The sequence below is a fragment of the Pituophis catenifer genome, unplaced genomic scaffold (genome assembly GCF_029215685.1).
Source record: "Pituophis catenifer annectens isolate HBS135680 unplaced genomic scaffold, rPitCat1.0.hap2 SCAF_2, whole genome shotgun sequence".
In the NCBI taxonomy this organism is placed as follows: domain Eukaryota; kingdom Metazoa; phylum Chordata; class Lepidosauria; order Squamata; family Colubridae; genus Pituophis; species Pituophis catenifer.
In genome coordinates, this window is record NW_027256882.1 from 227,037,289 (window position 1) to 227,059,413 (window position 22,125).

The 22,125-nt window shown below is 39.0% G+C and overlaps 1 protein-coding gene across 1 annotated transcript; it reads left to right on the forward strand.

Moving 5' to 3' along the window:
• The first annotated feature begins 8,439 nt into the window (after positions 1-8,439).
• On the forward strand, positions 8,440-16,703 carry CFAP95 (cilia and flagella associated protein 95). The gene is made up of 6 exons (XM_070935597.1): positions 8,440-8,552; positions 8,946-9,054; positions 9,477-9,598; positions 10,157-10,225; positions 13,570-13,627; positions 16,506-16,703. Exons 1-6 carry the CDS (start codon positions 8,455-8,457, stop codon positions 16,701-16,703), a joined length of 654 nt encoding a protein of 217 aa, XP_070791698.1. The 5' UTR covers positions 8,440-8,454.
• The last annotated feature ends 5,422 nt before the right edge of the window (positions 16,704-22,125 follow it).

A 22,125-nucleotide genomic window follows, 5' to 3' on the forward strand; every position in this document is an offset into this window, starting at 1 on the left:
ACGAGGAAGGACCGCCTCCTCCTTTCGCCCGACCTGGTCGCCGTGGAGCTGGACAAACAAAGAAATGGGAGAAGGATGTTGGGGGGGGGGAAGGTTGCTCTGAAGGGTCGGTGGCCGATTCTCAAGCAGGGGAACGATTCCACCCGCCACCCCGCTTTCCTTCCGCGCTCTCCCCCCCGTATACTTTCTCCAGGAGGTGGTTTGAGGATGGGGAATCCTCCAGATAGTTTTAAGTTAATTATTCGATTTTTAAAAGTCATGGGTTGCAGTTTTTTAATCAAGTATAAAACGATATAATTATGCCAGTTCTGACGGTACTCGTCCTCAGGGTCTCTTAAGGTTTTAGCGCCTTTAGTTTAGTTTAGTTTAGTTTTATTAAATTTATATACCGCCCTTCTCCCGAAGGACTCAGGGCGGTGTACAGCCAAGATAAAAAAACAACAATATAAAAGTTAAAAAACAATTTAAAATTATTAAATAGTTTGGCCCATAATCTAAAATAACATAAAATAACCCATTAAAAATCATATTTTAGGCCAGCCCTGCTTGATGGAATAATAGTGTTTTAAGGGCGCGGGGAAAGGTACGAAGGTTGGGAATCTGAGGAATCTCCGGGGGCAGCTCGTTCCAGAGTGTAGGTGCCCCCACAGAGAAGGCTCTCCCCCTGGGGTTCGCCAGTCAACACTGTCTAACCGATGGCACCCTGAGGAGACCCTCTCTGTGGGAGCGTACTGGTCGGTGGGAGGCTATCGGAGGCAGAAGGCGGTCTCGTAAGGTCTCATTCTTCAAAAATAAAAAACGAACGAATGTGGATGGAATAAGGACTGCAGTCATTGAGGAGTGACTCCTATTCAGTTTCACTCTGTAGTTCGTATTAGTGGTTAAAGTATTTACTTGGCAAGGAATCCCTACTTACCACAAAGTCAGTGAGGCTTACTTTCAGGTAAAGAGTGCAAAGAAATGGTGGAGCCTTTTCTTTCTACTAAGCAGGCACAAAATATTGAGATGCACGTGTGGTTTTAAGCTGTAGACTTGGAGATGATATCCATTGAAAATAAAATCTGCAAGGGAAAAAGTAAAAGTTGGCTCCATGAAATAGAAATAAAACTCTGGTTGATTTCATATTAGTTTTTTTTAATTGGATCTAGGTGAAATTTCCACCAAGTAACAACCCTGAATATGGATTGAAATACATCTCTCATCCAGCAATTTTTGGTGACATGATGATGAAAAAATCTTAATCATTCTGGTTATTATTACCCTGTTTCCCCCATAATAAGACATCTCCTGATAATAAGCCCAATACGGCTTTTGAGCGCATGGCAATAAGGCCAAGCATTTATTTCATGGTTCAAAAAAATATAAGACAGGTTCTTACTTTCAGGGAAACATGGTACATGTTTATTTAAATATATCTATGTTCATAGACTACATTATAGTAATTAGAACTGGTGTAATTTGCATATAAAATTGGGCCTAAATTTGCATCTTTCATATCTTCCTCTAAAGCTGAAACATAACTATCAAGCAGAATCTTGGATCTGAGATAGGGTTCTTTCAACCAGCTTCATACTTTATGTAGGATCCAACTGAAACTATAAATTTTACCATAAATAACATACCATGCCATAAAAATAATAGATCTATGAAGCCATCATAAAATAAAATTATAGACTTTGCAATTAATGTTGCAAAGCACATCTATATTTATTGGATTTCTGGTAAAAATAATAAATGTACCGTGTTTCCCCGAAACTAGGACCTGTTTTGATAATAAGCCCAATTGGGCTTTCAAGCTCATGCGCTAAAATAAGCTCCCCCGCCGAATATAAGCCCCCCCCAAATATTTAGACCAGTGGTTCTCAACCTTCCTAATGCCGCGACCCTTTAATACAGTTCCTCATGTTGTGGTGACCCCCAACCAGGGGTGGGTTCTAAATTTCTTTTACTACCGGTTCTGTGGGCGTGGCTTATTTTGTGGGCGTGGCTTGGAGGTCATGTGACCGAGTGGGCGTGGCTAGCTGGTCATGTGACCGGGTGGCCATGGCTATGTGTATAGGGACTACTCAGAGGGCTGAAAAAAAGTCATTTCTGACAGGTCCTCGCACTTTTGACTGGTCCTCACACTTATGACCATCCTCACATTTATGCCTGTGCAGCATTCTTAACAACCATGTCACTCATTTCACAACTGCTTCTCTTCAACATGGTATAAGATAGGGCAAAAAACGTAAAATGTGAGGACAGTCGTAAATTCGAGGACTGGTCAAAAGTGCGAGGACCAGTCAAAAATAACTTTTTCAGCCCTCTGAGTAGTCCCTGTGCACAAAAGGACTACCCAGAGGGCTGAAAAATGTGATTTCTGACAGGTCCTCGCACTTTTGACCGGTCTTCACACTTATGACTGGTCATCATTTATGCCCATTGTAGCATTCTTAACAACCATGTCACTCATTTCACAACTGCTTCTCTTCACCATGGTGACAAGATAGGGCAAAAACATAAAATGTGAGGACAGTCGTAAGTTCGAGGACTTGTCAAAAGTGCGAGGACCAGTCAAAAATAACTTTTTCAGCCCTATGAGTAGTCCATATGCATAAAAGGATACAGCAATAGAGAGGGATGAAGGAAGGGAAGGGAAATTAGAATAGGAGTGAAGGTAAGAGAGGGAGGAAGAGAGGAGGAGAAGGAGAAAGAGGAAGTAGGGAGAAGAAGAAGAGGGGGGGAAGAGAAAGTAAGTAAGAAAGAAAAGAAGTAAGTAAGAAAGAAAGGTGGTAGGTTTGAGGAGAAAGATTGCTGTACAATAAAAAAGATGAAAGGGAAGAAAGCCAACCCCAAACAAATATAAAGATATTAAGATAAAGAATGAATTGTTAAACTTTAAAGAATAAAAGAGAACAAATAGGAATAAATAGCAATAATTAGAAACACACATACAAACATACAACATATTTTCTTTGAACAGAGTATTTGGCCGGTCCACAAATTTAAACAGTTGTAGGAGGTTAGCAGCCACCCCTTTCCTAGAAGAATGAAATATTTTGGGAAATATTAAAAAGGCAGAATATTATATTTCCCTGGATGAGAAATGGAGAAGCATATTTTACAGACAAAGCAGCTCCCACCTTCCTGCCCCCCACCCTTTGTTAATGGGCCAGAGGCAGAAAGTCAATCCTTTGTCAAAGGACATTTGCAACACAATAGCAACAGAAACTAACACAATGGGCCCCATCAAGCCATGTGATCCTGTCCACTATTAAAACATCTTTCCAAACAGTCTCCATGTTTCCAGTGTCTTTTTCCCCACTTGGAGCAGAACCCAGAAGGATATTTCTTCCAACACAGTATTTAGTCATTTCAATTAAATTTACAATTTCTATATTTCCTTTTTACCATATTTATTCCTCAACTATTTTTTTAAAAAACCAATATTACCCTTCATCCTCATCTCTAATCTTAATCAAATTCAATTTTTCCCTTCTATTCTATATTATACCCCTTCGCATTGTCATCTATTTTTATATCCATCCTCACATTGGTTAATTATGTAATACAGTTGTTTAATACAAATTCAACATTTTAATATAAATCAATTAGTTATATAACTATCTTTTTTGTATATTTATCAATATGAACATGAATATTCCAATTATTTCCATGCAATCCAATTTCTTACAAATCAATTAATTATATTTACCAATAATAATAAACCAAATAATGTCCCCTATATATTCCTCCAAACCACAACTTAACCATTTCTGCTTTCAACACAATATACAATTAATAGTATCTCAATTATTACAATTCCCTAGTTAAATAGAGCTTTTTTTCTTTTGTGTTTTAAAATCTTGAACCTCCTCTTGCCCTAAATTCCCCACTGTTTGCAGTTTTGTACCTACCTTTTTTGGTGAGGAAAAAGAAAAAGAAACCTCTCTGCCTCATTTTGTCACGTTGCAGCTAAGACCCTGCTTTCTCTTTTCAGTATAGCTAGGGGGAAAAAAACTTGCTCCAGGAATTTACCTCTTTGCAGCTAGCTCTTTGAAGCCCCTCGGCAAGAATTTAAAGTTTTTTTCCCTCTAGCCATCAGCTGGGACTCCGGAGCAGCAATAGATTGGGAGTGGGCGGGGTAAGCGAACGGCGACCGGGCGATCCAGCAGAGGCAGAGGGTGAGTGAAGGGGGGGGCGAGAGAGGGCTTTGGCGACCCCTGGGAAATGGCCGTTCGACCCCCAAAGGGGTCGCGACCCCCAGGTTGAGAACCGCTGATTTAGACGCATGCGCAGCTACCACGCAAACAACACGGCGTGAGGAGGTGAGGCCGGAGAGGAGCCTGGCCGGCCAGGGGGGAAAAGGAGCCCACAGTCCCAACGAGCGGATTCCTCCCTGCCCCGACTGGAAGGTTCCTGCCTTGCTTCCCCACCCACCCAGCCGCCTCCACACAATGGGAGGGCACGGAGATGTCCTGCCGCTTCCCCATGTGGAAAGGAGCCCCCTGTGGGTAGGTGGTGATCAGCCCCTGTGGATGCCAAAAACCCTGCGGTGGAGGAAAAAGAGCGGGGAGGGGGTCTCTCTGCCAGCCCTGGGGTTGCCAGGGGAGAGGTGGGGTCGCCTTCCCCTTCTGCCCGTGTTCCCAACCCAACCTCGTCCTCAGCAAACCTTTTTGTGTGTATGTGGGTCAGATGCTAAAAATGGCTTCAACCCGCCAGGACCGGAGCTCCGAGATGGGACTTGATAAGAGGAGCTAATTGAAAGGTTAATCGGCAAGGATGCTGACAGCTGAGGTCCCTCCCTGTTCCGGCTTTCTCTTTTTTTCTTATTTTTGGGGAAACATGATATTGTTTAATGGAATCAACATGGAACAAAAATGAAAGTACAGTACCAGATAAAGATCTTTCCAGATCCCCTGGAATTGTTCAAATAATCTATCCTGAAGGCAACTCTACCCATGAAATTCATTGATTCAAGCAAATTGATTTGCTCCAATAGAAAGATAATTTAAAATAGTAGATTAAAGACATATCCATGTTTTCCACATTTGCAGGACTTATCAATGTGCTGGAAAATGTGTTACGCATGATAATAGTCAAGACTGAACGTGTTCAAGTCTTGAATTCTCTTGTATATAGATTTATTATAACATATCTTTTTTTGTTTCAGTTTCACTTCTTGCTGCTTGCAATTTTGATTTTGGTTAGTTATATAAATATTTACTATATTGCTGTGGTGCAGAGCATATCTGAAACATATGAGCCTTGGTAGTACAAGGGTTTAAAGCACCCTGTTATTAAGCTGCTTAAGACCAGCTGCCTGCAATTACTGCAGGGTTCGAATCTCGCCAAGGCTCAAGGTTGACTCAGCCTTCCATCCTTTCTAAGGTAGGTGAAATGAGGACCCAGTTTGTGGGGGCAATAAGCTGACTTTGTATAAATATACAAAAAGGATGAAGGCTATTGCTGAGCACATTGTAAGCCGCCCTGAGTCTTCGGAGAAGGGCGGCATATAAATCAAATTAAAAAAAAAAAAAAACATACTGTAAATCTTCATAAAATTGAATGAAATATGATGTACTCAAGATGATGCTCAAATAACAGTATAAACAATAAAATTATATAATCTGTATTATGCCATCCTATAGTATCATTCTAGATCACAGGTGTCAAACTCGCCATGTCACGTTGCCTTCATGTGACATTTTTCCCATTCGTGGAGCTGGGATGGGCGGGCCAGCACGTGATGCATCCAGCCTGCGGGCTTGACACCCTTGTTCTAGATACTCATAGATTTCAGAATGAAAGAAACATCCTACATGGCCTTAGTAAGAGACAAATGGTAGTTCAAAGAAATATATATTTTACCTCAAAGTAGAAGAAACTACACCTACAGTATGACCCAAGTCCCAGCCTAGAAAAATAGAAAGCTACCGTAATTAAAACCAGAAAAAATGATTACTGCAAATTCTGAGCTGCTTTTCCAATTCCTAAAATCACATATTGTCATTTACATTATTTGATCCATGTTGTTCTAATACATTAGAATGTGAAAAATAAAATGCACTATCCAGTCATATGACTAAAATACCTTTTTCATATTAATTCGTGATATCTACTGTTTTATTGATGACTTGGCAGCAGATGATGACTGTATAACATATCTAACATGTATGCAGCAACAAGCTGGGACTAAAAATTATAAATTCATAACAAATTCAGCATATGACTTTCTGCAGATATGTTGCCAGATACTAATCAGGGCAGATCGAGATATTCAGCCACTCTGGGCAACCATACTATGGACACTGAATTTTCTCATATGGTTTAATGATATTATTTCTTTCTTGATTGATTCCTGAAATAGCACCAGATAACACTAAGAAATAGCACAACCAACCAACCGAGTTTCTAATCAAGGAACTATCAAAGAAGAAATTCATATCTCAGACAAGCCTCATAAGGCAAACTACCATACGGGTAGTCCTTGATTTATAGCCATTTATTTAATGATCCATCAAAGTTACAATGGAACTGTAAAAAGTGACGATCATTTTTCACACCATTGCAGCATCCCAATGGTCTTGTGAACAAAATTCAAACACTTGGCAACTGGCATGAATTTATGATGGTTGCAGTGTCCTGGGGTCATGTGATTGCCTGTTTTGACCCTCTGACAAAGTCAATGGGGAAGCCAGATTCACTTAACACTCATGTTACTAACCTAACAACTATAGTGATTCACTTGTGTCAAGAAAGGTCATAAAATAGGACAAAACTCACTTAACTGTCTATAATTGTCTACAATAATTCTCAGATTTCATTTACTTTCCAGGCCTAAACATTTGGGGGAACAGCCAGGGCTTCAGTGCTTTACTAAAACCTAACCAGGTTAGGACCAGCAGATTTCCAGAGGGAGGGGGGGTTCACAATTTTTTTTACAATTTTTCTTTTAGTATTAGGATACCTGATGGGGCTTCTGTTGACTTTTTTTTTTTTTACCTATCACATAATTTAAGATGATTTTCTTTAAAATAAAACAATATTTAACTTCTCCATACTTTAGTTTTCCTCCTATCAAAGATCTGGTGTGTTTTGCTTAAATACTGAAACAGGTTTAAGTTAACAGCTGAATTTTATAATTTAACAATTGGGGAAGGAGAAGAAGATCAAAACCAATCATGTTTATTTCTCATTCTTACAGCCCAAGGGAAAGCCTTGGTACAACCTGAAACTATCTCAGCAGTTGATAAAACTTAATTAAATGTTTCTACTATCTCCCATTTTTGTTCTCACAGCCTGAATATTGGTTATTGTTTTCTTTCTCCCCCATTTCTCTTTTTTGCTTTGCTTGAGAGTTTACTCCTACTTATCTCGTCACACTGTCAAAAAGATCAAAAGATCCTCATTTTGACTTAGTATTAACTGAATTCTGCTATTAAGGGTTTTATTAAGCATGCTGTCTTAGCACATTATGTGAACTAAGTCACTGGATTTATAACCCTGAGTTGGCATAATAAAATTGTTAAACTAATATAGAGGTTTTTTGCATTCAATTTAATACAATATGATTATTACATTTTGAAATGATACATATTGTCTTCACTTACCTCCCTCTATGATTGAGCAAAGTAAGTTTGTCATTATTATGTCCATATTCTTTCTGATTTTCATCAACTGCATATTTTAAAATGGATTTTAAAATATGCAGTTCAGTTTCTTTCTGAAACACCTTTTTCTATAATAATTTCACTTACTAATTATTCAACCAATACTATTTCAGCTTTTTTGTTATGAAAAACACAAAATGGGAACATTTAGATAGAAAGGTCTTGGATTACACTGACTAGTGTTTTTCATTAAAAAAAGGTACTGTAAAATTCACACTTTGATTATTTACAGAAGAAAAGGTTGAATTCAGCATCACTCTGCCCATGAAACGACGAGGAAACTATATATTTTCACAATTCCATCTTGATGGCAAGCTTGGCATGATATCTCACATTTTGGATATTTCCATAGTATTACCTTGTAAGAATTATTTGTAGCTTTCCCCTTGCCTTACAATGAACAGACCCAAAAGTAGTTCCGGCTTCTTGGCGGAATAGTTTTGAGGTTTGTTATTTTCCTCTATAGCATCAGTGGTTACCATGGAGACTAATGTGTTCAGCAAAGAATGAAGGCTGCGAAGGCTTCCTTCCTTCCTTGCTGTTCAGTTCATTTGTTGACTTGAGAGAATAAGACAGTGAAAGCTTGGAGCTTTGAGAAATAATACAGAGGGAGTGAAGTACCGGTCTCAAGATTAACTTCTTAATTATAATATGAATGTGAATGAATATTCACATTCAAATGAATGTGAATATTCTGCTGTGAAGTGCCCTACAGTAGGAAGAATAATTACTAATAACTGAATTAATTTCAGATATAGTGGTCCTGTAGAAGTGGTGAAAAATCTAAAATCATTTGAAGATGGAATTAGGGCCACCAGATGTGATGGAGCGCAAAGGAGCGCTGACGTTGCGCTCCAATTCAGCATATTATGGGAGACCCACTCTTGTGTCTGGCTGGTAAGAAAAAAGTACTGTTCACTGGTCTGATGTGGTTTATGATCATTCTCTCTTTAAAAAAAACAAAACCTCACTAGATGTGACTAAGCCACAAGGTGTCATTCATTCTGGCTGTTTTCAATATGAAGCTTAGTCATTGAGTTAGCAATAATATTTGAAGTTGACTTTTTCAAATTTTTGGGTTTATTTTGGTTTTGATTTCAGATATATTTAGAAACTTTTAACACTTTCTGAGAAGTGCTCTTGTATGGGACGTTGATTAAAATAAAAATGTAATCGACTCTGCATATACATATATTTGGATATGACTTGTAATATTATGTCAGTAGTAATGTAGATATTAGTAACTTTTAAAATATGTTTTAGTATTACTATTTATTATTTCTTATAAAGGTTCCAGAATAGAGATGCTGAACCTAAGGATTATGATATACATAAAATTCCTTTGGGTTCTAAAAACTTATGTCAGTCTACTTACTGGAGATTTGGAACCACGGATCAAGTAAGATAGCTTATTGTTGATAGCATGTTTGTTTGATTATGTTGATGTATCCCATTCATATTTATTTATTATCAATATATTACCACACAGCAAAGCCATTCATAGAATACCCCTGTATATTGTTATTAAGTTAATAAATATTGTGTAAAAGTTTTAGAAGACTCAAGATGGGTATTAAAACCACTTACATTAATTTCAATCAACACCAATGATTTCAAGAATATCACCCAAACCCGGATTGTGCAGTTTTGTAGATGTTTTATTATCATTTAGTAGCAATGTTTATTAAATTATAAGAGTGAATTATATCTCCAGGATTTCAACAGATGTTAAGATGTTAAGTGTTGGTTATCAGAGTACTTTAAAAAAATATACTACATTGGAATTACATAATGATTCCTTGTTCTAACATTTACTTTTAGAAATGGGTAACAACATATCAAGATTACCTATCATCTCCCTGTAGCAAAAAAGAATATAAAGAACTAGAGATTTTGAAACCTTTGCTAGATGAAGATGGCTTTCACACAATTGTTGTTGACAGGTATTTTTTATATTTTTGCATCTATAATAATTTAAATAATACTATCATATAAAATATATCATGATCATCTCTTTTGTCCTATTTCTTTCTACCTTTGTTTTTAAAAACTTTGGGAGCAATTAATCCTTTATTTCAAGAATTACTCCATCTAATCTCTGATATATTTTACAGTTCATTAACATTCACAAAGCATTAAATAAAAGGAGAAAACAATAACTGATATCCCAAGAACCACAAAATTAATGTAATGGTTTTTTTTAGTATGTTTAAATAATTTGACACCATTCATCCAGTAGAGGGCAGTGCAACAATGCAAAGTACAGTAAAGAAATAAAAAACACACATATATAAAAAAGACATAATACTAGTTTTCTCTAAGGTTGCACTGCCCTACGCTTTTTCCTTTGTAAAGCCCATTGAATTGATTTTGACTTAAGGCTGCCCGCCCACCCATCGGTCCATCCAGTATTGTCAATTGGATCTAAAATAATAAAGCTTGCATTTTCCTTTAATTTTCCTTTCAATCTGAAAGCTTGTCTCTCTTTTTTCCCCCCTCAGGGAAACAGAGCTACCTGAAACAGGCTTTGGTGCTGTATTACCACGCCACCCACCAGAGAAGTTTAAAATGTTTGTATATACATATATGCTAATTATTTCAGTTTTACTATGAAGTTCAGATTTTGTTGTGCTTCATGTTGATGCTTATTGAGACCTGTAATATGATAAAAGTTCCTATATTTGTACCTCATAACATTATCTTGGTACTTAAAAGTATCTGATAATTTTATTCTTGGTATTACCAGAACACTTAAACTTCAGTTTCAATTATTTCAATGTTTTTCATTTGTACTAGAGAACTGATAATTTATCAGTTTATTTCCATTCAAATTAATGAAACTGGTTTCTTATGATTTCCCATTGACTTCTTTGTCTTTCTACTAATAATTTAATACCATATCCTAAATTTTTCTTAGACCTTTGGGAGATTTTGCTTTTAGGGAGCTTTGTTCATAACAGCCTGCTGGATTTGTACTTCATAACCATCATGCTGTAAACTCCACTTTCCTATGCCTGTGGCTGAACTTACTTGCAAATACATTCACCGCTTTGGAGAAAGGTGGGAAGGAATGGAAAGACAGATCAGAAATAAAGACAAAATTCTTTGATTTTTCCCACAGCTCTCTGGGGAGGTTCTTGTGTGCTGGGCTGCTTACTTGCAGCTGCTCCACTAAGCAAAAACCACTACTAGGATGTTTGGTTTTTTAAATAAGGGCAGTCTCTAGTTTGCAGCTGGTGTGGTTGTGGGAATGCCGGAGGCACTTTCTTCTGCATACTCAGGGTTTCCCTTGATTTGGTCAAGTAACCTCTTTTTCCCTGTGTTAAAAGAAATTCTTGATCCGTTCTGAGCCTGCTGTTCCAAAGAACATAGGACAGTTGCTAGAAGTAGAGGTGAAATTTGAGAGCATGACAGACAGTCATAGCAATCACAGGTGGCCATGAATCATAGCTTTAGAGAGGTACTTTTATAAATAAGTCCTATTGTTCTTAAGAGAGTTTGTGGACTCAGCCCGCCTTCTAGGGATTACTGGAAAGCACCCCTGGTCTGGTCTGGTAGTGAGGAAATTCAGTTTAACTCTCTGTGGAATTTTGCAATCTTTTATCTTTGGTGAGTCAAGGGGGTGAAGAACTAATAATATCTTGAGATTTTCTTATTTAGTGACATTTGCCAATTTCATCTATGTTGAGACATGCTTTACTTTCAGCCTAGGTGTCAAAAGGCTTAAGCTTTTCTTTTTATTGTTGGAGTTCATTAGGTAGACAGGAAGGAAGGAAAGAGAGTCAAGATGTCATGGGGTGGTTTTGGCCTTCCTACACCTGTTTCTAAATCAGGTGAAAACAGAAATGCGTAACAGTTTTCATTATCTAGGATTTTTTTTTTTTTTGCTTGCACATTGTTTCAACACAATGAAGGTATTGAAAACTATAGATTACCAATAGCACAATGACTAATTTACTATTATATAATATGGGCAACCAAATAGGCGGTATAAGAACCCTTGAAACAATTCCACGGAATCAAGTACTTTCCAATTTTTAAAAACAGTTCTGAAAATAAGAACATTGGTACTATAGTAATCCTCAAAGATGCAACATAAATATATCAAGTCTCGTGATATTAAAGGCCACTACTTATAAGGAAATTAATTGGATTGCACTTCTGTCCTGCTGTTACCTAGGCTTGAAGTCAGGCTGAAACAGAGAAGTCATTTTCTAAGGATGCTTAAAGTTGATCAGTCTAATTTTTCAACAATGTTCAGAGTACCGGTATATTCTCCCCAAAAGTAGAGCTACGAAAAACCTGGTGCAGAAATCTAGGTAACCACCAGATGGCAGCAATCTTTATTGCAATTTAGTAATTCTCTGGATTTTTTAAAACTTCCGATCTCCTAGCAGTAGGGGAAAAAAACCCTGATAACTAGATTTCAGAAGCCATGGTGGGCTGCTGGAGCACAGAATGCATCCCCAGCACTATCAACGTCACTGACATTATTCTGTGCAGGAAATGAGTAATGTTTGTAAATTGAACTGATTGTTGACCAGTTCTGTTTCTACAGAAATATGATATATTATATTTGCTCTACGAAGAATAATAAACAGATCAGGGAAAGAATAGGAAGAGGAAGCTAAGTCCAGCTGCCATAAGCTCCCTTCTTAGTTCCTAAAAGCTAGATTTTATTTTGCTTGCAAGAGATGGATCATCTGCCTTGATTGTAACTTGGAAATTGTTCCAAAACTTAGTCACTGGATTGGAACGGAAACTTAAGTGAGATCATTTTTCAAAGAAAAGGTGGTACAAAATGATCTTTATTGCAAGATGATAAGGGTACGTTTTGTTTTTATGTATTTACATGGCATCTTGCAAAACATGTTCTTGTGACCACAAAAGGTTTAATCATAAGGCCTTAACTACAATAAACTCTAAAATGTGAGAGGCCACATTGATTATACTCATGCTTTCTTCTTCTGAGAGTGTGTGAAAGAAATGAATAAAAAGAGATGTGATCAGGGGTGAAATCTACTTACCTTCCTTACTGGTTCAGAAGTGCATGTGCCACATGTCACGTGTGCGCACAGACCTGCGCATGCGCAAAACCTTGTGTGCATGCACAAAACCTTGTGCGCATGCGCAGAAGGTAAAAAACATTACTTCCTGGTTAAAACCAGGAAGTAATGACCCCCCAGTTGGGTGGGCTGAGCTTTGCTCTGCCATCGCTACCGGATCGCTGAACCAATGGCCAAGATTGCTACCGGACTGGGCGATCCGGTCCGATCCAGGAGCATTTCACCCCTGGATGAGATGGAAATGTGTCTGCCACAGATCCCTTTGGTACTCAGAGTAATGAAAACATTAAACATATCTCAAATCCAACTTCATCCTTGTACTGTGGTAGTTGTCCTATAAATTTGAAGACATAATTGTAAACCTTGCCTAATTGCTGGGAGAGCAGAACATTTATTCTGTTTGCTTGTAAGTCTTAGTGAGAACTTTTGAGGCTGAAAATATAGAAATATTTAACTGAATGTAAACAGTGAGACTTCTCATAGATATGTAATTCTCTTCAGAAACATTTGCAACCATCTAAGAATACTCCAATTTGTCATTGTGTGAGATATTAATTAATCAAACAGATGTTTGAAAAGGTTTATGTTTTATATGTTCAGATCTTATAGTATGTTTTCTCCAAAAAAAGAAAAAAAACCCTGACATCTGCAAAAATAATTTATAACAGGGAAATATAATAGTGGCTGGAAGACATTTTAATTGCTTTGAATAACCTTGAGAAAAATTGCTTAGATTTTGGTTTCTAAGAAAAAGATTACCTACATTTTCAATTATATTTAATGAGTTTGTAAATGTAGTTAAAAAAATAGTGTGGAGCTAATCTTATTACATGGTTTATGTTTTACAGGTTTATGGATACAACATACCGATTAGACTATGTTCCACCATATGACTATATACCATATGTAAGTACATGGGAATAGAAAGAATATGGGAAAATAAAGGGTATTGGACTGTTATGCAAAACAGGATTTTAATAAGCAGCTACTACTGGGTGAATATTATGACAATTGACAATAAGATTTCAGTTGGAGCACTATATTTAGCAGATTTTATTTTGAAAACAGTTAAGCAATATCCAAAATTAGTACGTTAGTTATAGTACAACATTTGAGTGGGCTTATCTTATAGATGTATTAGACTGGGGCCAGCGACAGAGTGGTCTAAAACATGGGAAATGATACAACAGGGTCAGAAGCATTCCCACCATCCCCAGCCTTGAAATCTCAAAGGGGACCAGCATTTATGGTCAATACAACTTCAGGGACTGAATCTGAGGAACTGGAATCCGGAATAATCCAAATTCTCTAGTACCCAACAAGCCACATAAGTGATACGTCAGGCATCGGCCTGCAGAAGAAAAGTGTTACATTAAAAAGAAATCAGAGCAGAAATAAAATAAAGCTGAATAAAAACTATAAAGGTATAGGATATAGAACTATGGGCTGTACTAGAAATCATTGATAAGATACGTATGACTACAAATGATAGATAAGGTAGAACACCGGTGTCAAACTCGATTGCGTCATGGGCCAGATCATGACGCATTGTGACTTTTTTGCCTTTGCGGAACCGGGGTAGGTGTAACCTGCGCATGACATATCCGGCTTGTGGGCCACCAGTTTGACAAGCCTGAGGTAGAAGATAAGATAGAAGATGAAAATGAGAACGCAAAACATTAACACAGAAATAAAAGAATAAAGGATACCTTTTGCTGTTAACAATCTTTGATTTCCATTGATTTCTAGTACCATTTGTAAAAGAATGCATTATTTCCATGTCTCTGGTATATTGCAAAATCAAACCTATGACAGTGGTTCTTATTTGGATTACAAAATTGCATTGTGTTCTTTATTGGCCTCTACTTTTATGATTCTGAAAAAAAGTTAATTATATAACAAAACTACAATTGAAAACATCAGGAGAACATTGTTATGTTACTGTCTGTGTATATCTGTGATTTTTTTTTTTTTTTAAAAAGAACCTTTCAGATTGCACAAGGCCAATAAATGAAGAGGGATGCATGTTGTTGCATAATAATTCAGTCTGGATTCCTTTTTTTAAATAAATTAGGAATCTAATGAAGTAAGATTGTGATCATACTTTTTGTAACCATGGCAGCCCCAAAAAGAAAAATATATCATCAATTATTCTAATGGAATAGCTCACTTTCTGTCACACATGGTCACCCTTGGATCATTTTGTTGATATTAGAAACAGGAATATTAGCTTCCACCAGCTGTAAGTGTATTTCTTTTAAGTTAGTTTATAAAAAATATTTCTCATATTTTACTTTCCTTAAGTTTTTGTTAGTAGTCTACTGGCTGGGTAGCCTCTCTATGTTTCCAACCATATCTAATTCATAATTTCACAGTTTCTATTCCCATACATCTTTATTCCTTACTCCATGTTTTTATTTTAATTTACCCCAGGAGTGTCCGACCTTGTTAACTTGAAGACCTGTAGACTTCAACTTCCAGAATTCCCAGCAAGGTTGGCTGGGGAATTCTGGGAGTTGAAGTCCACAAGTCTTCCAGTTGCCAAGATTGGATAACCCTGCTTTTACCTACTTCCTTCCAAATTTCCTAGGTATTAGATACCTGGCTTCCTTGAACATAATGGTTCCTGGATATAATTCTGTATTGCCTCCCAGACATTAGCTTCACTTCTATGCTCTTATTACCCAAGCCTTTCTCCCATTCCTTCTATCCAAAGAAAAACGACCCATTAATTCCTAAGCTCGCTGTGATTCTTTTTGCAAAAACCTGCTTTTCTCATTAGAGCTAACTGTTCCTGTTTTGTACTAGGTCTGGTTTTATTTATCTAATTAATGAAGTTTGGAAGGTTGTTGAGCTCAAAATTAGTTTGAGCAACTTACATAATAAAAAGACAAAAAAAATTTAAAGAAACTGCAAAAAAAAGAAAATGATGTATGCTCAGACAAAATTGCCATAGTTACTTTTAGTAAATGATACATAATATATCTAAATGGTAATCCTCAATGATTATTCTTTTAGCAAGTGTTCTAAGTTATGCCACTGCAAAAAAAAAAAAAAGTACTTCCATCCGGTCCTCACTTTTAATGATTGTTGCAGCATTCCCAAAGTCACATGATCATGATCCAGGCACATGGCGACTGACTTGCCCTCAGGACAGTTGCAGTGTCGTGAAGTCACATGATTGCCATGTGTGACTTTCCCAGTCAGCTTCTGAGAAACAAAATCAATGGAGAAGATGGCAAGAATCATGATCATGTGATGACTTGCTTAATAACTGCAGTGGTTTATTTAATGAACATGGCAAAAATGTCATAAAATTGGGTGCAGTCAAATGATGCTTCTCTTAATGACTGCACCACAATGATTAATTTTCATTTTCTGGTCTCTATAGTGGTCATAACTCGAGAACTATCTGCAGATATAGGCTATGTCTGAGAATACAGGCCTGTATTCTTCATAGGTAGCCAAGATTTTGCTGGTTTTGAAAACAGGATGGTATTATGTAATACTACCTTTTAAACATTGAAAAACATAGTCCTTTTAAACATTGAAAATCATATGCATTAGAGATGAGTACAATTTGCTGTTTTGGAAAACCGGTATAAAATGTTGCCACTCACATAGCTTTTTCCATGCACATTTCTAAATTTGAGAAATTTAAATAATCAAAATGTTATTGGAAGAGAAACTACATTTATTTTTGGTATACAGTGGTGCCAATGTTAAAGTTTGCTCCTCAAAACTTTCTTTTGAGTAATAATATACATGAATGCCTTCCCTTTAGGTTACACCTGATACGAGCGGGTACTCTGTAGTACATAGAAAATGTCATTCCCAGTTTACCGACACAGCAGATTACAGGAGACATGGGATCAACACATGGCAAGATGAAAGTGGAGTTTATGCTAATGCAGATCTAAAGCAGAAAGTATTTCCTGTAACTAATCCTATACCAATAAATCTGGAAGACGCTAATTCTTAAGCATTAGCAATGATACTACAAATTAAAGGATATTCATATATATATATATTAACGTCTGTCAGTAGAATTATTCTTTTCAACAGCACTGCAACTTACATAATATTTAGTTAAAAGCCTGGGAGAACAAATTTGTACAATAGAATCTTAAATTGAAACTGTATTATTTTTGCCTCCAATCTGATTTTAAAAATACTGCAAATACCAACAACTTCACCCTTCTCTGTAACTGGAACCAAGGACAAGTTGTGAGACTTTTCAGCATACATCTCAGAGCAGAAATTCTTTCCTATTTTCTGTACAAGGATATAAACAGTTTTATTTCTAGCATAAGTATTTGGACAAATTATTTGCAAAAGAAAACCTTGGAATGCAGTGCCTAAAAGAACCTAATTATTAATCAGCTGACTCAGGAGTAAAAGTTTAAGCAAAGATTATATTACAAAGACTCTCAAGTAAGTATTGGAATTCCTTTTGAAAAATTCCTTTTGATGTTGATCCAAAGTCTATTAATGAAACACTTAATTGTTTTAGCCTCCTTAAATAAATCCTTGTGATGGTACTGGAGTCCCTGAAATATTTTTTACAGAACAAAAAATATAGCCAACATACTTCTCTAATAAAAGGCCAGTGCTAATTTATCTCACACTGTCTAAAATTACTGCATCAGTGCATTGCAAATCTTGACCAGGTAGGTAAAATTAGACTACATTTTTAAAAGACAGAGTTCCCCCCTGCCCCCATCAATTGTACCTAAAAGTAGTGTTTCTAGGTATCCAAAAATGGAAAATAGGACCTGGGCAGATTCCAATGCCCAAGTGTTTCATTTCTGTGGTCATCCCTAAAACACTACAATTTATGCATATAGTAAGCCTTGTGTTGGGAGAAGATGGAAAGCAGCAGCTGCAAACTAAGTTCAATCTCAGTTATGGGCTGTGGGTAAGATGTCAGGATGCCATGCCTTTAAAGGACACTTAACAACACATCTTCAAGGTAGAGCTAAGGGAACATGCGGCTATGTTCAGAATAACTTCAATAATTTTAAATGTATTTTACTAAAGATAATGAAGTCAGAAAACAAATTACTTGAGGTAAAAATTTATATGAATATTAAATTAGAGAAAAGTGAAAGAAAATGTTCTATATTACTGAGGTGACCTGGAACTGCTTTAGTTCCAGGTCACCTCAGTAATATATCTAATATATGGCAACTCCTGTTCATAGATTTAGTTCAGATTACTGCTGCTTGTTCACATCTGTCTATGGGGGCTAATATAGGAAAGAACACTTGGTTATCTTCTGATTAACATTTTATAAATTACCAAGGCAATACATCACTGAAGTTTGACAAAGCAAATTCTTCAGTCGTAAATGAGCTTAGGCCAAAGGATTATAGCTTTACACACAGTGTACATAAATAAGGCTTATGATAAGCAGTGTTACACTAAAAATATTTTGTGCAGTTTTAGCTAAAATGATGATGATGAAAATGTGTAGAAAAACTATTCTTAAATGTTGTTTGTTCCTGTTTCCATAGCAATCATTGCTTCCGATCTTTATATTTGCAAACACAGTGGTATCACACTGTGTTTATTATATAGTTCTGACAGTATAATTGAAGAGCAGTCTACAGTGGAATTGCTTTCTGCCCAGCAACTCTTACTCCCAAATTCAACTCTTTCTAGTGGATAGGCTGGGCTCATATACTATGCTTAATTGAGCACTATTGAGCTGTAATTCTGAAAAATAAATATTATTTTCTTGCCATTTTATAGACAGACCCAAGTTGAATTTAATCCTGTAAATAAAGTGTCTTGCTCTACTTAATAGTCTTGGTACCATAATGAAAATAATAGGCCAAATAATGCTTCTTTTTTCTTCCATTTACTACAATTTGTTAAGTCATCTATCACTGCTTTATTTATTTATTTATTTTATTTTATTTTATTTATTTTATTTTATTTTGAATTTGTATACCGCCCTTCTCCCTGAGAACTCAGGGCAGTGAACAGCCAAGTAAAAACATCAAATACAAATATTAAAATACAATTAAAAGATATATATAAATTTGGCCCTATTAATTAAAAACAATAAACAAAACAATTAAAAACACTTAAAAAAATTAGGCCAGCCCGGCTTGCTGGAAAAAGAAGGTTTTAAGGGCACGGCGGAAGGCACTGAGGTCTTGGATTCTCCTTATCTCCTTATCTCTGGAGGCAACTGATTCCAGAGGGTAGGTACCCCCACAGAGAAGGCCCTCTCCCTGGGGGTCACCAGCCTGCACTGTTTGGCTGATGGCACCCCGAGGAGGCTCTCTCTGTGGGAGCGCATGGGTCGATGGGAGGTCGTCGGTGGCAGCAGGCGGTCTCGAAGATAGCTAGGCCCTATGCCTAGTGTTGGTTAGAAACACTATGAAGTGTACTATCATATCTACTATAATCAGGACTTAAGAGCAGATATCTTCTATTCAGATGGGGTTACCAAAAATAAAACTTGGAAATAACATATCAGTTGTAATAGTTATGTGCCTGTAAGATACAGGTAAAACAGGATTTGTGAAAAACCAGGACACAGCAAAAAATTTTTTAAGGAAAATAAACTATGAAATTGAAAACGCTTTCTGGAAAACCATATTCTGTGGAATTCTTGGTGCTTGCTGAGCTTGGTTGTTTGCTTTGCAGAAATTTCATTATCTAAGAAATGTCTGCAAAGAAACAACCAAGCTCGGAGAGTACCAAGGACATACCTACATTCTATTCTGTTAAAACTAAATTCATCATGTGCCAGAAAACTACATGGACACATCTATGAAGTTACCAAGAATTTAATTCGCCCAAAGGGCAACTTTACCTTTTAATTTTGGCAGAGTTAACACACACAAACAGAGGTGTCAGCAAGGGACAAAAATGTCAACAAAAGCCCTGTCCCTTTTTATGTTCAGCACAACACATATTTTATGTGCAGCACAACACATCTCCCTCGTGGAGATGTGCCCATCAGGCTTCCGTGCATTTCATCAGCCGAGAGCTCAGGGCAGGGGCGGGGGGGTGGCGGTCATTATAAGAGAGGGTCTTGATCCGAGGGAGACCACTGTGCCTCAGATAGCCGGATGTGAGTCCCTTTTCGTGAAGTGGGGTTGTGGGGTGCAGATGGGTCTGTTGATCACGTACCTGGCTCCCTGCCATGTGGCGACGACCCTGCCCGAACTCCTCAATGTTATAGCTGAGGTGGCGGCTGATACCATGTGGTCATGGGGGATTTCAACTTGCCATCCATTGGTGAAACTTCTGAGGTAGCTCGGGAGTTCATGGCTTCCATGACGGCCATGGACCTGACCCAAGTAATTCACGGCCCTACTCACATGGGGGGACACACTCTGGACTTAGTTTTTGTCTCTGGTCAGTGGTTGAGTGGCCTTGATATAGGGGATATAGATACTGAACCCTTGTCATGGTCTGACCACTCGCTCCTTCGACTTGACTTTCTGACCGCCACACCCCGTCGCAGGGAGGCGGAGCCGACCAGGTGGTTCCGCCCCAGGCGCCTGATGGATCCTGATAGGTTCCAGATGGAGCTTGGGCCATTTCCTGAAACTCTAGCTCATGACTCGGCTGATGACCTGGTGGCCGCCTGGGATAGTGCGGCTGCCGGGGCTTTGGACCGGGTCGTGCCTTTGCGGCCTCTAACCCGGCACCGAACTCACTTAGCTCCTTGGTTCTCCGAGGAGCTGAGAGAGATGAAGCGCCGGAAAGGACGCCTAGAGAGCGGTTGGAGGGCCAGCCGTTCCGAATCCGACTTGACACTGGTAAGGTCTCATATTAAGACCTACCTAGTGGCGATAAAAGTGGCGAAATCTAGCTATTTTGCCACTCTTATCGCGTCATCAGATAACCGCCCAGCCGCCCTGTTCAGGGTGACCCGCTCCCTTCTCCATCTGGGAGCGTGGGAGGACCCCTTGCAGGGCTGAGCTGAGGATTTTGTACAGTATCTGGATGATAAAATAACTCAGATTCGGGAAGACTTGGCCACTGACTGGGTTAGTTCAGACGAGATGACTGAGGCAGGCCTTGAGAATGTTATCTGGGAGGAGTTCGATTCTGTGGCTCCCGAGGACGTGGACAGGATCTTGGGACGGCTGAATGCCACCACATGTTTATTGGACCCGTGTCCCTCCTGGTTGGTGCTGGCTTCCCGGGAGGTTACACGAGGCTGGCTCCAGGGAATTATCAATGCTTCTTTGAGTGAGGGTGCCTTGCCGGCCGCCTTGAAAGAGGCGGTGGTGAGGCCTCGCCTCAAGAAGCCATCCCTGGATCCGGCTGTTTTGGCTAACTATCGTCCAGTCTCCAACCTTCGCTTTATTGCGAAGGTTGTTGAGAGTGTGGTGGCGCGACAGCTTCCACAGTACCTGGATGAAGCTGTCTATTTGGATCCGCTCCAGTCTGGCTTCAGACCTGGGTACAGCACGGAAACGGCATTGGTCGCGTTGGTGGATGATCTCTGGAGGGCTCGGGATAGGGGTTATTCCTCTATCCTGGTCCTGTTAGACCTCTCAGCGGCTTTTGATACCATCGACCATGGTATCATGTTGCACCGGCTGGAGGGACTGGGAGTGGGGGGCACTGTTTTGCAGTGGTTCTCCTCCTATCTCTCCGACCGGTCGCAATCCGTGTTGACAGGGGGGCAGCGGTCGACCCCGAGGTGCCTTGTTTGTGGGGTGCCACAAGGGTCGGTCCTCTCGCCCCTCCTGTTCAACATTTATGTGAAGCCGCTGGGTGAGATCATCCGTGGTTGTGGGGTGGAGTTCCATCAGTACGCTGATGATACTCAGCTGTACATCTCCACCCCAGACCATCCCAACGATGCCTTGGAAGTGATGTCCCAGTGCCTGGAGGCCGTGCGGGTCTGGATGGGGAGAAACAGGCTTCGACTCAACCCTTCCAAGACTGAATGGCTGTGGCTGCCGGCGTCCTGGTATAGCCAGCTGATGCCATCGCTGGTTATTGGGGGCGAATCATTGGCCCCCACGGAAAGGGCCCACAACTTGGGCGTCCTCCTGGACGCACGGCTGTCTTTAGAAGGGCATATGACAGCCGTGGCCAGGGGGGCTTTTTATCAGGTTCGCCTGATACGCCAGTTGCGCCCCTTTCTGGATCGGGACTCCCTACGCACAGTCACTCAAGCACTCGTCACCTCTCGTCTGGACTATTGTAACACTCTCTACATGGGGCTCCCCTTGGGGTACACTCAGAGGCTCCAACTGGTGCAGAATGCAGCCGCGCGGGGGATTATGGGAGCGACTGGGCGCTCCCATGTGACTCCTCTCCTGTGCGAGCTGCATTGGCTTCCGGTGGACTTCTGGGTGCGCTTCAAGGTGTTGGTGATCACCTTTAAAGCGCTCCATGGCTTAGGGCCAGGGTACTTACGG

What these genes read in the sequence shown, in the direction of transcription:
- CFAP95 (XM_070935597.1), top strand. Translation starts at nt 8,455, where the DNA reads ATGGAATTAGGGCCACCAGATGTGATGGAGCGCAAAGGAGCGCTGACG. An exon ending in CACACAATTGTTGTTGACAG is followed by an intron (nt 9,599 to 10,156) that starts GTATTTTTTATA and finishes TTCCCCCCTCAG; the next exon opens with GGAAACAGAGCTACCTGAAA. An exon ending in CCACCAGAGAAGTTTAAAAT is followed by an intron (nt 10,226 to 13,569) that starts GTTTGTATATAC and finishes TATGTTTTACAG; the next exon opens with GTTTATGGATACAACATACC.